At 41.1% G+C, this 16409-nt stretch overlaps 1 protein-coding gene across 2 annotated transcripts; it reads left to right on the top strand.

Annotated features, from left to right (window-relative positions):
- The first annotated feature begins 533 nt into the window (after positions 1-533).
- MYLIP (myosin regulatory light chain interacting protein) lies at positions 534-16101 on the top strand. 2 transcript variants are annotated; one of them, XM_063402995.1, is made up of 8 exons: positions 545-640; positions 678-790; positions 1791-1981; positions 10892-11077; positions 11848-12045; positions 12382-12546; positions 13966-14386; positions 14720-16101. In XM_063402995.1, exons 2-8 carry the CDS (start codon positions 704-706, stop codon positions 14807-14809), a joined length of 1338 nt encoding a protein of 445 aa, XP_063259065.1. In that variant the 5' UTR covers positions 545-640; positions 678-703; the 3' UTR covers positions 14810-16101. The 2 variants fall into 2 exon arrangements, with proteins under 2 accessions (XP_063259055.1, XP_063259065.1); XM_063402985.1 differs by having other exon boundaries at positions 534-790.
- Positions 16102-16409: the final 308 nt, after the last annotated feature.

Raw genomic sequence — 16409 nt, 5'->3', positions numbered from 1 at the left:
AATGGACTGCCCAGAGAGGTGGTGGAGTCACCGTCCCTGCAGGTGTTTAAAGAAAGACTCGACACGGTCATGGTGGTAGGTCACCATAGGTTGGACTCGACAATCTCAACAGTCTTTTCCAACTAAACTGATCCTGTGATTCTGTGAAGACAACTCTTGGTTGTCACACAGCCCATGGCTGCCCTCTCTCATATGTATCACAGCTTGTCCCTGCCCAGCAGGCTTGGCCTCCACCTGCGCTTGGAAGAGCACACCTTGCTTAGACTTAAGCGGACACACGCCAGGGTGAGCAGCCGGGGCTGAGGGCGGCTGAGGGAGCCTTCCGTAGGCTGAGGGCGGCTGAGGGCGCCGTGCGGCGCCGGGCGCGGGGCACGGCGGGGGGCGCCGGAGAGCGAGCACAACACACGCCCGCGCGGCCACGCCGGCGCTGATTGGCGGCGGCTGCGGCCAGCAGCCACGAGCGGCGGCTCCTGATTGGCCCGCAGGTGCGGACCCGGGCGGGGCGGGGCGGCGGAGGGTACATAAGGAGGGAGCGGGGCTGGCGGCGCGCAGGCGGCGAGGGGCGCGGGACGGGCACTGCCGGGGTCCGGGCGTGCGCGGCGGTGGGCGGCTCGTGCGGGGCTCAGCCCGTGGCGGCAGCGGCGGCGGCCGCTCCGGGTGTCGGCGGCGGCGGCAGCAGCAGCGGAGCCGGCTGTCCCCAACCATGCTGTGCTATGTGACCAGGCCGGACGCGGTGGTGATGGAGGTGGAGGTAGAGGCGAAAGCCAACGGCGAGGACTGCCTCAACCAGGTGAGGGGCTTCTCCCCGCCGCCCGCCCGCCAGGCGCCAGCGCTCGGGGCGGGGGCTGTGACGGGCGCAGCGGTGGCCGCGGGGCAGCGCCGGGCGCTGGTGCCCGGCAGCCGTGCGGCTCCCTGGCAGCCCGCCGCCCTCTCCCGCGGCGGGGCCCGGACGCCAGGCGAGGGGCGGCGGTGGCGCGGGGCTGGGCCGTGCGGGGGCGGCCGCGGCGGCGGTGGGGGCGGGGAGCGCCGCAGTCTCCCCGCTTCCCTGATGGTTTTGGTTTCTTATTTTTATTTTCCTTTTCCTTTTTTTTCCCTAACCCCTTCTCCATGTTGAATGCAGAGGGTGCTGCATCCCCCGCCACGGGGCTCTCCAGCCCCTCTGCCGTGGGGAGCGCAGGCCCGGGCCTGTCCATGAATCCCGTTGGAAGTGTCCCCGGGGAGGGGCGGGAGTGGGGCCGCAGGCGGGGGATGTAGCACCCAGTGCATCCAACCCTCTGCATCCGGGGCCGAGCGGGCTGCAGCTGCCGTCCAGGTGCCTTCTCGCCTCTCCGTCACCACCGCCTCGGTGTGTCTGCGGTGGCTGCCGCGGGGATGCTGGGGACAGACAGACGAGCAGTCCGGTCTGCTGGTGGCACCTAAATAAAACTTGTGGGTGACTACTTCTTTACTCTTCCTTGCCCAGCAAGTGCGATTGGCTGTGATGTTGAGTAGCGGGTATTCTTCTCTTGTGGAAATCCGCTGACCCTCTCAAGTGCCTGTCCTGGGGTGAAGTTTGACCGTGGAAGCCCGTGTGTTTTTGGCTAGTGGAGAAATTCCTAGTTCGTGCTGAGTGCTTTTTTTCTGGGCTGTTTTGTATGCAACCTAAAATCCAAGTAATTAAGCCTTTGTATGAAGGTGCTGACAGTAGGATTTTGTGTGTGTGTTTTAAGCGAGCAGTCTGAAAGACCACTTGAGATGTTACTTTTCATTGTCATGTTGTAGCCTGATTGTAAAGAATCTTATTCTTTCAGGTTTGCAGAAGGTTGGGGATTATAGAAGTTGATTATTTTGGACTGCAGTTCACTGGCAGCAAAGGGGAGAATCTGTGGCTGAATTTGAGGAACAGGATCTCCCAGCAGATGGATGGTTTAGCCCCTTATCGATTGAAATTGAGAGTCAAGTTTTTTGTTGAGCCACATCTTATCTTACAGGAACAGACAAGGTAAGTAAATATGGTTGTAAGTACATTTAATTTAATACTTTGTTTTCAATTTCTGTAACTTACGAAAGTGATTGCACGCTGTTTTATTTCTTTTATCATATGGTAGTTTTGCTTGAATTTTCTGTGTAGTTTTAACATCTTAGTATTTTTGAATTTTTAAGTGTAATTAAATTGGCATCATTAAGCTTTGTGTAGCTACCAGTGAATAATTTTGTGAGCACTTAGTGCTGTAACTGGAAGAAACTATGCTCCCAGTAGCAAACTTTTTATATGGTATTTGTGTGTCCGATAGTAACCTCTGTTCTGTGGTGTTACTCTAGGTCATTCTGAACCACTAGTACAGAAAGGCAGGAAATAATTCCTCCCACAGTGCAAAAAAACTTGCTGAATTCCTTTTTGTCTGGTATTATGTTACAGTAACTTTCATATAGCTACAGGCCCTTAGAGGCTACAAAAGAAACAGCTGTCTGGCTGCTTCTGTGGCAAGTCCTCTTAACTAAATTGTTTTACTGTTATTAAATCAGAAGAAAGAGTCTTCTAAGATTAGTAGGAACACTTGCTTTTACTCCTTGAGTTTGATTACCACATGAATTGCAACAGAATTACCTTTAAAGAATGCTGTACACATGTGTATTTAATGCTGATCTTCCACCGACTTTTTCCTATTAGTTTTGGATTGAACGGTTAATATGAATGGGGCCAGTTGAAATCTAGTGTCTGTATAATAATGCCAAAACCCATTTTCACTACTCACCTGAACTTGTTACTCTCAGAATCATTGACTTAGTACTTTCAGAATTAAGACCATGAGTACAACACGGTGCTTTTGCACAGAATGTGTGAAGAACTTGGTCAGAAGCTGGCAGCCTGATTTGGTGTTTATTTCATAGGAAAAAGGGTTTATTTTTGATCTAATGTGTAGGGGAGAGGCTTTTGGGCAGCAGTGGTTCCAGCTCATCAGTATGGTTGAAGTTTTCAGAATGCTGTGGTAGTAGACCATGGTTGTCCTGGATAATAGCTCCAATTAGGCAAATGCATTCAAACTGTGTTGCAGTGCTGATATACTTTTATTTAGGAAATAATTTCTACTATCCATGGCATATTGTGGAGTATTTTTCCTTAAAGAAACTGTTATTTAAATATTCTTGGTAAGTATGAAGCCAAATAACAAATAGGATTTATGTAGAACAAAAGGAGCCACACAATTTCATACCTGATGAGGCAGAAGAGATTACCCTGAGCACGTCAGATGTGTCTGCACTCACAAAGCAAATTAGGGTGAAAATCTGAGGAAACCTAAAAGTGGCATTTTTATTGCTATCATTGATGAATGGTTGTTCAACTTCACAAGGCTTTTACAGTCTGTGTCCCTGCCTTCAGCCCTGTCAGTGCAAGACATGGCAGGAGGTGGGAGTTAATAGGGAGGTTGAACTGGTGAAACGTGCCCCAAGGGCCACAAAGACTGGCTTGTGTAGCTAAAACGTAACAGAGCATATACACCTACATTCGAGCAGCCAGTAAAGGATATAGGTGGGACAAGCTTTCTTTTATGTATTAAGATTGTTCTGAAACTAATATTTTTAGCAAACAATTTAAAAACTAACCTGGGCTTAGACATCAGAAGCGATATATTAAAACCAAATACAAGTTGTATGTCAGGTTTTAATAACTGCCTTTTAGTTGTGTAAGCCCAGTAGTCCACATCTAGCAGACTTAGAATTGCAGTGCCTGTGGTAAATGTCTGTTCTGCAGGATTGTTGACACTGAGTTTTAGTAGATTGACTTTTTTTCTATTCAGGTCTGCTTGAGGATTTACATATGCATGTAACTGTGAGGGCATCCTTAGTTTGTGTGTAAGCATCAAGGAGAAGATGAAAACCTTGTAAACCTGTTGCCAAACCTAAAAATCAATAGGTATATTATAGAATTGCAAGGATTAGCTGTACAGTTAAAGCTGACACATTGTTTCATTATCTGCAAAGTCTTGATAAAAGAAAGTGATGGGTATCCTTAGTTTTCTTTAGCAGCTGTATCCATGTTTGATCTATGGAGTGGTTTTGGCAGAGCTGTTGCCTTGCGGTCCTGCGTGTGAAGAACACTGGGGAAGTTTTCCAGTCTTTTGCTTGCAACCTCTGATCCTGTTTTTACAAATAAATTAGATGCATGTTGAGACTGCTTTTGAAATCTGAGAAGCTGCAAGTAATTCTAAATTTTGTTGATGTGCTTCATCATGATTGTAATGGCAAGCATTGTGACTGAGTTACTAGGTTTTATTCTGTGTACTTAGGAAGCTTTGTCAACCCTAGCTGCAGTGCTTCATCAGAGACCCTTGCCTTGCACTTGAGTTTAAAACTCAGGTGTGTGTTTGTAGCAATTTAATGTTCAGGTTTCTACATGCTGTGAAAGCCGATCTGGCAACAGAACATCGACCTCTGCATTATTATCTTTAACCAGCCCAGAAGAACATTGCAGCCAGTTTGAATATTCTTATCCAAGGCAGCCTTCTTGCTACAGAGCACAAAGACAGAGCAGGTTATAATTGTACCTCTGACCACTGTGGCAACAAACCACGTTGACTACGTGCTTTGGGAATCTGAGAACTGCGTGGAGAAACCCTTTCTACTGTACTTTTTTTACAGGGTTAAAAGCAGTTTATTTCTATTCTGCTTTGGATCTCAACTTCTAGGATTTTTGACTACCTGGTACTAAATTGTACCACATGATTTCATAGTTTAGAATTGTTTTCAATGGAATAGAAGTGCTTCAGTGCAAGAATGTCATTCAAATTTAATCTGCTGCTGCCAGAGTTTTACAAACAAGTCTGAGATGTGAACGGTGTGCTGCTTTAGAGGAGTTTGAAGAGCTGTAAGTTTTCTTAGTATGGAAAATCACACTGGCTTGAAAAGGATTGCTGTCTCTTTGGTTAAAGACACATGTGGTGGTCCAAGCTCGAGATCATAACTGGCTTGTGTCGTGTTTGTTTTCACTGCTTTCTCTATTTCTTTGATTGGTCGTGCAACAGTTAATGGGGAAAAAGGCAAACCTGCTTATCACCTCTTTACTGAATGACTTGTGGGTGGTTCATGGATCAAATGTTGTGAAGGGTTGAGTTGCAGTAAGGAGCTAGGGCTTAGAGAAAGGATTATACATCGCTAATCGGAATTTTCAGGAGACTTTTTGACGGGAGTGGGGCCGGGGGGCAGTGACCGGGAATAGCCCCGGCCCGGCGGCGCGGCCCGGGAGCCAGCTCCGGTTCGGAATATCGCAATCCCTGCCCGGGGCAAAGAGCTCCAGGCATCGGCCACAGGCTGGTGTGCAACGTGGAGCAGAGGAGTCTCTAAACTTGCTCCACCTTTTCACCTTTTAATTGGAAGAGTGTTTGCCGAGCGTCCCAAGAGGCCAACAGTGCCTGCAGCAGTTTGGGAGTACGGTGGGTTTAGAATTAAAATTCAGCATTATTTGTCTTGTGTAGCATGGCTGAAAATCAAATACTCACATGTAAGCCATGACAATTTAAAGTATGTCAGATTCTGGTGAGCCACACAATAGCATGAAGCATTCAAAAGAGTTCTGTTTTGCCAGCCTTGAAAGTGGCAATTATTGTTTTGGGGGTTGTTAAATGTTCTGTGATGCTTGCCAGTATTTGAATTATATTTGCAATGTACAGTTTTTTGCTGTGTTGTCCAGTTGTATTGATGAACTAGTTGAAATTAAAAATGTCCTTGAATCTGTTGAGGAGTCAGATACATGTAGTAGATAAAAAGTGAGAAAAACATCTTGTTATCCTACAGCATTGGGTAGCCAGTGCAGCAGTGACGTGGTGTTTGTTACAAGGCAATGAAAGTGTGTGTGATAGACACTGGGGTGAGTTTAATGGATCTATTTGTCTAAATCAGAGTTGAATTGCAGTTGTAACCTTTTACTCACTCTGCTGAGATCAAAGAAGAACAAAGATATAAATGAGCACAAAAAGCAAAAAACATTGCTTTTTTTCATGTGAGGTGGCCTTGTCTGCTTTTAAAAACAGAATTGTATTCTATAGATTCAGAACTATTTATCAATATATTTTTAGAGAGAACAATTATGCCTCCTAATTTTGGTTTTAGACTACAGAGCAGTAAATGTACTCCACAGCAGGAAAGAGCCTTAACCTGTGGTAAGGAAACATACCCCAAAGAGAACAGGTAGTTCCTTGATTGGTATAATATATATACTGGCTAGTAGTCTGGCAAGAGAATGAGGTCTTTTGGCTGTGCTTCTAATTTAGGGGTCATTAGTCATATGCAGGCACCTCTTTGATAGAGGATTGGGGTTTGTCCCTTCTCCCACTGACAGCAAAGTTTAGAGCTTAAAATTTTTAGCCACCTATTTGCTCTGTTTCCCTTGCCTTGATTAAAAAAAAGGTAGTAGAAACTGCTACTAGTAGTGCAGAGCCTTGATTCTTAGTGCACATAATTGTCTTCAATGAATTGTAAAAGAAAATGTGATCTTGTGTTACACCTACTTTAAATAGTATTTTTTTTTTGTGGAGTTGTTACTGCCAGGTCATTTGGATGAACACCAACTAGGTGATTTGCCCCCTCTTGGAATTCCATTGTAGTGAAGTACTGATATCTGTTTCTGGCAGCAGTGTTCAGTATTGTCAGCCTGCATAAATTGCTTCAGAGGGAGGCAAAAAACAATCAATGTGATTGATGTCTGGGTCTGTGACTTTGGTTGGGTAGCTATACTTTTTTGTGAAATGGACCATCTGCTGAAATCTACTTGCAACCTCCCCTTTCTGCAGTTTTTGTATCAAATTATTTACATCCAACTGCAATACATTAATCACATTTGATTTTTACCAAGTTTTTTTGTGTGTGTGCACATAAATCTTAAATTATATGCAAAACATGAATCTAAAAATAAGGCTGCAAAATTAATATAAAATCACCAGTGTAGCTAATGCTTGAAGAAAATCTTGATCCAGTTTTAATTGTAAAACTGCCCTTTGTTCCTATGGAAAGGAAGAAATCTGTCTGGGCAGTGACTGATAGTGTAGCTTTGGTAAAATTCATGTGTTGCTCCCTAGTCAATATTCTTATGTAGTGTTTTGAACTGCCAAACTCAGAGGAAATATTCCATAATTGAATACACATATATGTCTATGTAGCATGGGGTTCAGGGGGGGAGAAAAGGCTATTTTGGGCTTCAGAGACTCTTTGGTGCTGGTGCTGTTGCTGTAGAGCACTTGGGCTGCAAGTGCAATGGGAAGTTCTGTTTGTCCTTAAAGTTGCCACAGTTGATCAGTGTCCCAACACGTCTGGCAGGTGTTAAGGTGACCAGGAGCCACAACAACTGACAGGCAAAGTTCAGAGTTGGGAAGATTTAAAGACTAAATGAAGCTTTGGAAAGAGTAGTAAAAAGCTGCAGAATGTGCTAAGAGAATGTTTGGTTTAGGGTGGGGGGTAGGAATAGTCAGACATACCTTTTGTCCGACTTAAGTTACTTCTCAAATTTATAACATGTAATGTTAATGTATCATGTGCAACTGAAGCGTGAATGATGCAGAAACAAAAACATTACTTACATGATGGGCAGACTTCAGATTTTCTACCAGCAATGTTGGAAATGCAACCTTTAGGGAACATACAAACAGTTCAGTTTTTAGTTTTAACAGTTCATTGTTCTAAAACTTGCTAGATAAAAAAATCCATAAAGTCTGAAATACTAGTGCTGAAATAATTCCTTGAAAAAATGCATCCTTTTACTGTACAACCTGACTATCTTTAGAGGTGAGAAAAGTGTTAACTTTTTATCATATCTAAAGGTTCTAAGAGAGAGGAGGGATGGTGGATTGTATATGAAGCGATTAGGTCACAATTTAATTTACAAAAACTTACATAAATCCTTTCTTGTAACTAATAGTATGTGTCGTGAGCAGATTTTCAACAAGACAATCTATCTGGTCCTTTGGAATTTGCAGAATTTGATAAGGAACTGCATCAAGGATCCTAATGCTTTAGTTTTGCTTGACTGGATTCAGCAATAAAATCACATTTTGTATGTTTTTTTTAAGGAACAAAAGACTTTAGTTTTGTGGAAAAAAAAATAAATGTTATCAGATTGTGACTAGTGTCATGTTTTGGACCTTTGAAGAGGAATTTTACAATGGATTCTAATATAACTTTGAAGGACTGCACTCTGCAGCTGGATGGGCTAATCAAAACTACTTTTTCAGATGTGTTTGTATCCCTCGCTGTCTTTCAATTTCTATGTGCTTTTTCTTCGTCAAACACACTTAAAGAGTCAAAACAAACAAACCTCCGCCCCCTAAAAAAACCCCAAAAAACCCAACACGTGCACACACACACAAGAAAAAAAAAAGGCAGCAGAGAATTTGCTACCTGAACTTTGGTTTGGGGCAGCTGCTCTAATATAGGTCAGTGTGAAGTCATTCACTGTCCTGTTATGGGTGCAGATTAGGTTATTTAGGTGTACATGGACTGGATTTGCATAGCTAGTTACTTTGCAATAACTGTCCTTTATATGTGCTGTTTGTTCTATTTATCAAAAAAATGCAAAGTAGCTGAGTATTTGTGAGATGTTTTCCCTTATGTGATATGAACCAGTTATGGGAAGTTACTGCACATTAGCTGTTGTGATTCTACTTCACATTGTGCCTTAAACCCATTTGTCTTCCTGTGCCATTACTGTAATGGAATGTGACAAGCCATGCATCTGCTGTGTCTCTTTCTGTAATTCATCTGTATTTGCAGGTGCAATATTTTGGTTTTCAGTTCCTCTTGAGATGTCAATAAGTCTTCCCAGCAAGGGGAGAACTCTTGACTTTACCCTGTGTAGTCAGTGCTGTCATATGAAAAAAAACCCTTGAAGATACAAGAATTTAGGTGTGGTAGTTGTAAATGTGTTTTAGCTAATGAGACAAAAAGTCTAATCTTTCTTCGAAATGCTATATTTGTAATTAGTGCTTAAAATGACTGGAAATCCTGTTCTGGTATTGTCAGAGGATCAAGAGTGCATGAGAAGCTGTTTATTTTATGAGATGTTGATTGGAGTTAGTGAAAGCCTACTACTTGAATTTATTTTGACCCTAGTGGTTTTGTAATTTATACTGAATTATTTAGGTTTATGGGCTGAGCACCAAAAAGAGTCTGTACAACTAAATCATTATGAAAGGCCATAGATATGCCTTTCTGGGGCCCAAGTCCAAAGAGCTATGACTCTGCAAGACAGGAGAAACACATAGGAGCAGAGGTTTGACTATCTCTTTAAAAAGAAGAGCCTAAAGAAGGAATAACCTGCTGACAGTGAAGACAATTGTCTGAAGTTCTGGTCCTCTTGCCACCTAAACTTGTGTGGTGGACGGTGTGAGGACATTGGCTTCCACCAGACCCCTCTGGAACTGCTGAAGGATATAGGTTGATGTTCAGACTTGAGAGTGATGTGATTAAGCACTTGCATCACAACCAGCATGAGGCTCTAGCATGACAAGCAGTTTGCAAAGGGAAGTGTTGGAGCTGTGACTTCTTGCAGGAAGTGGATTGTAGGAAAGCTTACAACCTGACTATTTTATATTTATATTTATTTCTTTTTATATTTATATATTACTGATAATTTAATACCATTTTTTTTCCTGATTCAAAAAGTTGTGGATATGAGACCTCTTTTGGGCTGGTATCTTCTTAGTTGCAACATTTACCAATAGAGCTAAGAAAGAACACAACTTTTGCAAGTTCTGTAATTGCTCATAATGCTGAAAAAGAGTCCTATTTGCCTTGTTGTACAAGGAATTGTAGAACGCTACAACAGAATATATGTAAGATATTATTCAAAATTCGCATTGGACAGAAAGCTCATCACTTCTTAGCATCTTCATCTTCAGTGATGAGAGATTAAATACAGAGCTTAAGTGGAGCTTTTCTTAAAAGTAGATTAGACTGCATTTTAGAAAAGTAAATGTCCCGGTCCTGTGGAAGCCAAGACACATCCCTGTGGGTGCTAGGCTTCATTTATTGAAAGATTTTTTTCAGTGATACATAACTCTGTGATACATAATTCTCCATCTGGCTTCCATTAATATGTTGAGTCCTAAATGGTAAGAAATTTATATTGTGTCCCCTGAGGAAAAATAAGGATGATCTGTGGAAGTTAGGGCAACCCATAGGTAATAATAACATGCTGCTGTTCATGTTGGTGAAAATGTTGATTTGTCTGTCAAGTAGCCTATTAGATAATTAACAGCAGCTTTTTGAAGTTTCAGCAAGCTGTCAAACCTGCATTAGTCTCAAGTGCAAAGTTGGGTCTGACAAATGCTCACACAGTAGCTGTTTTTCTATTTTATTCCCCAATGCCTTTTCAGGTATTTCAAGTTACTTTGTTAATTGTGTTGCTGGCAAAAACACCATGGCTGTAGTAGCAGGGGCATTTCCGCTGTGTAGAGAAAGTATCCTTTCCCCTCTTGCACAACAGAAGTGTGTATGTTTTGAGATGCACTTCCCAAATTTGCTTTTGTGAAGTGCAGAATAATTTGTAAATTGCAACAAAAATGTAATCATAGGAAACTAATTGAAATCTTTCATTGATATTTTACTCACTAAATTGAGATTACTAAGTGGCCTTAGGAGTTAAAGCAGTTCTTATTCTTGAGATTCTCATGATGATGTTCAAGTGCTCTTTTCTTTTAGTAGTGATTTTAGATGCCATCTTCAGTTGTAGCTTCATGTTTAAGAGTAAGTAAAGAATAAGATGAAGGCTCTTTTGTTTCCCTTGTGCCAGACTTTGTCTATTTGGTACATTCATTGCAAATTCTTGATTGCCAAACATAGCTGAGATGTTCCTTGTTACGTGTCTTGATTACAGATGTCATGTAACAATTTGTGTAAGCAAATGTTTGTGATTGTGTTGCAGGCATATGTTTTTCCTGCATATAAAAGAAGATCTTCTTGCTGGTAATCTTCAGTGTTCTTCAGAGCATGCAATTGAACTTAGTGCATTGTTGGCACAGATGAAGTTTGGAGATTATAACCAGAACACTGCCAAGTACAATTATGAAGAGTTGTGTGCAAAAGAGCTCACCACTACCATTTTGGAGAGGTAAAAAGCACAATGATCTAGTTCCCTTTTTGGAGACCAACAGCAGAAGATTTTGTTACACATTCAGTTGCTGGTGCTATAGTGTAAACGAGTAATTTAACAGTAATAGCTTTGGAGATCATAATCTCCAACCTGAATGTTTGATGTTCTGATTTCAGTTAAATTTTTAAGCTCAGTTATGAGATGGGTGGGTTGTTTGTTTGTTTTTGGTTGGTGTTTTTGTTTTTTCTTATGAAAACTCTGGTACATGGAGAAATGCAGATATATTTAAATACCTGGAGCAGGGTATTTAAATTTTAAGTATGTCTTAGACCTATACTTGTGAATGAAGGAATTTATCTGGCTTAGTCCCTTTACTCTGAAAAGTAAACAGAATTCGGAAACATCTTCATAGCTCAGTTTCTGAATATCAGGAAACATCCAGTGTGTCATACTTTTCTGTAGTGTTTTCTTTAACTATGAACTTAGTGGTAGCTCAGGGAAGTATGTTGGATCAGGTGATGTTAGTTGAAAAGCCTTGATTACATGTAGCTTTTTTTCATTTTGAAGCAAATGCTCAGTATTTTCTCCTTGACATTCTCAGGAAGTTTGGTAATTCTTAATTATTTCCAATTCACAATGGCTGGAAATCTATAGACAGATAAAGCAGGTCAGGAGCATTTACTAATCTGTTTAACTAGGTCATCTAAAAATGCATGTTAAAACAAGCTGCTGACAGCAACAGCAGATACTTGAGTTATTTCACCTATCCCTAACCTTTTTATCAACAGCATTATTACAAAGCACAAGGAGCTAGAAGGTCTAAGTCAAGCATCTGCTGAATACCAGATTCTACAGATTGTTACAACACTGGAGAACTATGGGGTAGAGTGGCACTCAGTGAGAGATAGTGAAGGGCAAAAACTCCTTATTGGAGTTGGACCTGAAGGCATATCCATCTGTAAAGATGACTTCAGTCCAATCAACAGGTATGTGTTTGCTGGAACCATTTGTGCGATCATTTTTTCATAAATACGGAGTGTGCCTCTAGTTTTCACATGAATACACAAAACTGCTATGAGAATTGCTAAAAGTGACTATTGGGATGTAGGGTCTGAGGACACCACCTGCTTGTAATCATAAACAAGTGACCTTGATAATCTTGATTTTGGTATGTATTTTTGAGGCAGTGTCTTCAATCGGCATTGCTGGCTACCATCAGAAATCATTGTAACTTCTGATGAAAAAGCACTGTAATAGTTTGTGCCGAATGCCCTAATCCATAACAACTAAATAACCTTTCTTTTTTTAACATTAATTTCTAGGATTGCTTATCCTGTTGTTCAAATGGCAACTCAGTCCGGGAAGAATGTATATCTGACTGTTACCAAGGAGTCTGGTAATAGTGTGGTGCTCTTGTTCAAGATGATCAGTACAAGGGCAGCTAGTGGACTCTACAGAGCAATTACAGAGACACATGCATTTTACAGGTCAGTATTGCCCCTAGAGTCATGTGCTGCTGCTCTTCTCCAGTGTTTGAACCAAGTGCTTAAGCAGCCAGCAGTCTGACTGTGCTTTGGAAATACTCTGCAAAATTCCATTGCAGCCTCTCCTTTCTTCTTAAGTCCAGAAGCTGAACAAGTTTTTGCTGCTTTACATTTTGTGGGGTGGGAGTAACAAGAAAAGTAAGCAAAATTTTCCTGCTATGAATAACAGCATTTGAGAGTGCAAACTTTTTATGTTCCTTGATACTTAATAAGCAATACATACATTTTTTTGTTCCTATGTAAAAGAGAGAATGAGAGCAGCAGGGAAGATCCTGTTATTCAGAATGTGTAGATCCTATATTTTGCTCCTTCAATTGTTATGTTTTCTGTATGCCACCTTCCCATCCCATATATTTAGACTTCTTACAGTTCCTCTGTCCTTGCTCTCGCGCTCAGGGTTTTGCTTCATGCCAGCAGCTATCCATTGTCTCTGTCCTGTTGTTCTTGGAGGTAGGGATGCTGTACTCATTTGTTGGTGGGCAACTTTTCAACCCCCTTTCATTCCTACTGTGGTGTCCAACTGCTTAGTAAGACTAGCTGTCAAGCACACTTAGTAGTGTTTTCTTAAAACTACCACATCCCAGTTTCAATTACTTCTTGATCTTAGTCTCTGCTTGTAATTTCTACTGTCCTTCACAGTTTCTAATTTAAGCAGAATTTAGTTTGGCAGTAGCATTTGGCCATAAGCTTAGATCTTGGACCTTAGGCCCTGTGAGGCTGTAGTCCTTCTCTTCTGTGTTTGTGTTTTCCTTCCTGTGTTGCCTAGAGAAATGATATGCCTTAACAGGCTTCTGAAGGTTCAACTGGATCACTGAAACATGTGACAAGCATGGTTAGGGTAGCCGAAATGCACAGTGGCAAATACAAATGCCTTAATTCTCTGCACTCCATTCACACTGGTTCCCTTCAGAATGACATAATACTAGTATATAAAGTATTGGGTGGAAATTGGGTTAAAAACACTACTTGACTCTGTGATAAAAATTGAGAGCCAAAGACTCTTAATTGGAATTCTTTAGGGCAGTGTTTGGAAATGCCATGCAAAAAGGTGTTGCCAGGTGGAGTTGTAGATTAAGCAACTGTTTGCTGCTTGTTAGCATAATTCTTTAAGTCCCTTCCATAGGCTGACTCCATTTTACCAGACTCTTCACATTTTGAAGATGTAAAGTAATTGTCACTTTCCATTTTACACTTTTCAAAGGAGAATTTTCATGCAAAGATCATTCAAGAGCTTAAATATTACCTCAGACTGTTTAATTTGCTTTCATTTCAGTGCTGTAACTTTGGGAACAAATTACTGTAGGATCATTCTGTTGGTATTAACTAAACAAGTTTGTTTGCATTTGTCCTGTTGCTTTATAGGTGTGACACTGTCACCAGTGCTGTCATGATGCAGTATAGTCGAGACTTAAAGGGTCACCTAGCGTCTCTATTTCTGAATGAGAACATTAATCTTGGTAAAAAATATGTCTTTGATATTAAAAGAACATCAAAAGAAGTCTATGATCATGCGAGGCGAGCTCTTTATAATGCTGGCATTGTGGATCTTGTTTCAAGAAGTGATCAAACCCCACCAAGTTCCCCCCTTAAGTCTTCGGAAAGCAGCATGAACTGTGACAACTGTGAGGGCCTCAGCTGCCAACAGACAAAAGCCCTGCAGGAGAAGTTGCGGAAGCTGAAGGAGTCCATGCTTTGTATGGTGTGTTGTGAAGAAGAGATAAATTCAACCTTTTGTCCCTGTGGCCACACAGTTTGCTGCAAGTCCTGTGCTTCCCAGTTACAGGTAAATGCAGTTGGCATTATGTTGAGAGTTACCAGTTTGTGTGGAAGGTTTGGTTTTTTTTATATTTGATGGTCATGGGTTAATATGTTTGTGTTGATGGTTTAGTAAAACAACTAAAATTTTGTTTGTGGCAAACTAAGAGCATTCTGTGTGAATGGTGTGCTAATGTAATTTGTGGCGAGGCTGAGCATGAGCTGCATGCTTCTCACCATATCCTGTCTTAAATATGGGATGATGGAAAAAGTGCTGTTACTGTGTATGTGAAGTTTGCAGGAAGTGCAGAGACTCTCAAAATACAAAGTAAACTAATATCCCAATGTTTTTCCTTTCCAGTCGTGTCCTGTTTGCAGATCTTGTGTGGAGCATGTCCAGCATGTGTACTTGCCAACCCACACCAGTCTTCTCAATCTGACTGTGATATGATCTACGTACACACTATAAATGCAGCATGTACTCTTCAAACTGCACTAATAAGAAATGCAACCATTGATTGTGGAGAAGGCAATCACTCTGGCACCTATCCACCATCAAAAGCTAAAAATACTGCATTTTTTAACATAAATATTCTTTGTTCAGCATGTCCAAAATGGTTTGGGACATCTTCAGAGAGTAGAAGTGTAATTGATTCATTTTATGTAAAGAGTGATCTGTAAGTTTGTAGCACGGCAGTGTTGCCACAAAGAATGGTAACCCTGGAGAAACGTGGTGTACACATGCAGATGTACTCGGTGAAAGCAATGCAGCCTTTTCTTTTACATGCTCTAAATCCTTTTCAGTACAGTTGCACTGTTTATTTTAATAGTAAGACTTGCTTTTACACATACCAGTTTAGTAAGGCTCATAGCTTCTGCTTTTAGTAAACTGCTTTAAAGAGGAGAGGATCTCTTTTTAAAAAATTAGTTCTTAAAACTGAAGTTACAAGGCTTCACTAAGCAGCTGTGCTTAACTCAGAATTCTATTAAATAGAAAACAATTCTGAGAGAATAACTTTGGAAAGGGAGGACAACATTGTTGATCTTCAAGTGTTGAGAGTGGGTCAGGAAAGTCTTGTGGTTGACAGTGTCCTGGGGAAGCGCTGCTGTGGGACTTCATTCACAGCTCTCAGTGGGCAAGGTACTACCAAGTTTCCCACAGTCCACCTTTGGCTGGTGGTCTTGGGAGCTGCAGGCAACTGCCCTTCAAGTTGGCTTTATTTTTGGAGACTGATTTTAAACTATTAAACATGCACCATTAATCTTCAAGAGTTGTGTATAATTTTAAATGCTTTCTTCAGTTAGCATCTTTAGCAGGAATGACCTACCCAATAAAATGTTCTTGATTTCCACCCCCCTACTTGGGCATTTTGGGCTCTGGTTTCCTAGTGTCTTCTCCAGGGTACAGAGGGAACTGGAGACCATGTTTGGGTGCAATACTGGCTTAATCAAAGCTAGAAAAGTACACTGTCACTTTACTGAAATTTTCTGACTATACTTTTCATATTGCCTTAATGTAGCAGTAATGTGTGTTTATGCATCTGTTTCTTTGCACAGACATTTTGTCAAAATATTAAAATTCTACTTTTTTATGACACATTAGCATATAAACCTTACTCTAAGAGGGTATTTATTTTTTCACTTTGTAAAGAAAATTTTGTTTTGTCATGAAGCAAGAGCTTTGTCCTATATTGTAGGCAGCTTGTCTTTTTATATTCAGATTAATAAAGGACTTTAAAAATCTTCGTGTTACTGCTAAGACTGGTTTTGTTCTGAAATTCATCTTGAGGCATTACGGAACTGAAAACACAATGCTGTATTTTCATGTTTACAGTCTTGAATATTTTGTCACGTTTGAGGTAATGAGGTTTTCTCAAGCGCATGCAAAGGAGGGACTAAAAGAGCTGACATATTCAAACTGTAACCTAGCCTTTGGAATTGATTTTGTGAAGAATATCTTCTACAGTAGATTGCCCCAAATGGAGCAATATGTATGCCTGGAGGTATTTTCCAGGGGAATGAGAGAAATTAAAGAATGCAGCTTGAGAATA

This window comes from Prinia subflava, chromosome 1, assembly GCF_021018805.1.
Source record: "Prinia subflava isolate CZ2003 ecotype Zambia chromosome 1, Cam_Psub_1.2, whole genome shotgun sequence".
NCBI lineage: Eukaryota > Metazoa > Chordata > Aves > Passeriformes > Cisticolidae > Prinia > Prinia subflava.
This window is presented reverse-complemented; position numbering and strand designations above follow the sequence as displayed.

Bases quoted from the DNA above. Each gene is read 5' to 3' on its own strand.
- MYLIP (XM_063402985.1), top strand. From the start codon at position 704: ATGCTGTGCTATGTGACCAGGCCGGACGCGGTGGTGATGGAGGTGGAG. The intron at 791-1,790 runs GTGAGGGGCTTC...TTATTCTTTCAG, and splicing joins GCGAGGACTGCCTCAACCAG to GTTTGCAGAAGGTTGGGGAT. The intron at 14,387-14,719 runs GTAAATGCAGTT...TTTCCTTTCCAG, and splicing joins CCTGTGCTTCCCAGTTACAG to TCGTGTCCTGTTTGCAGATC.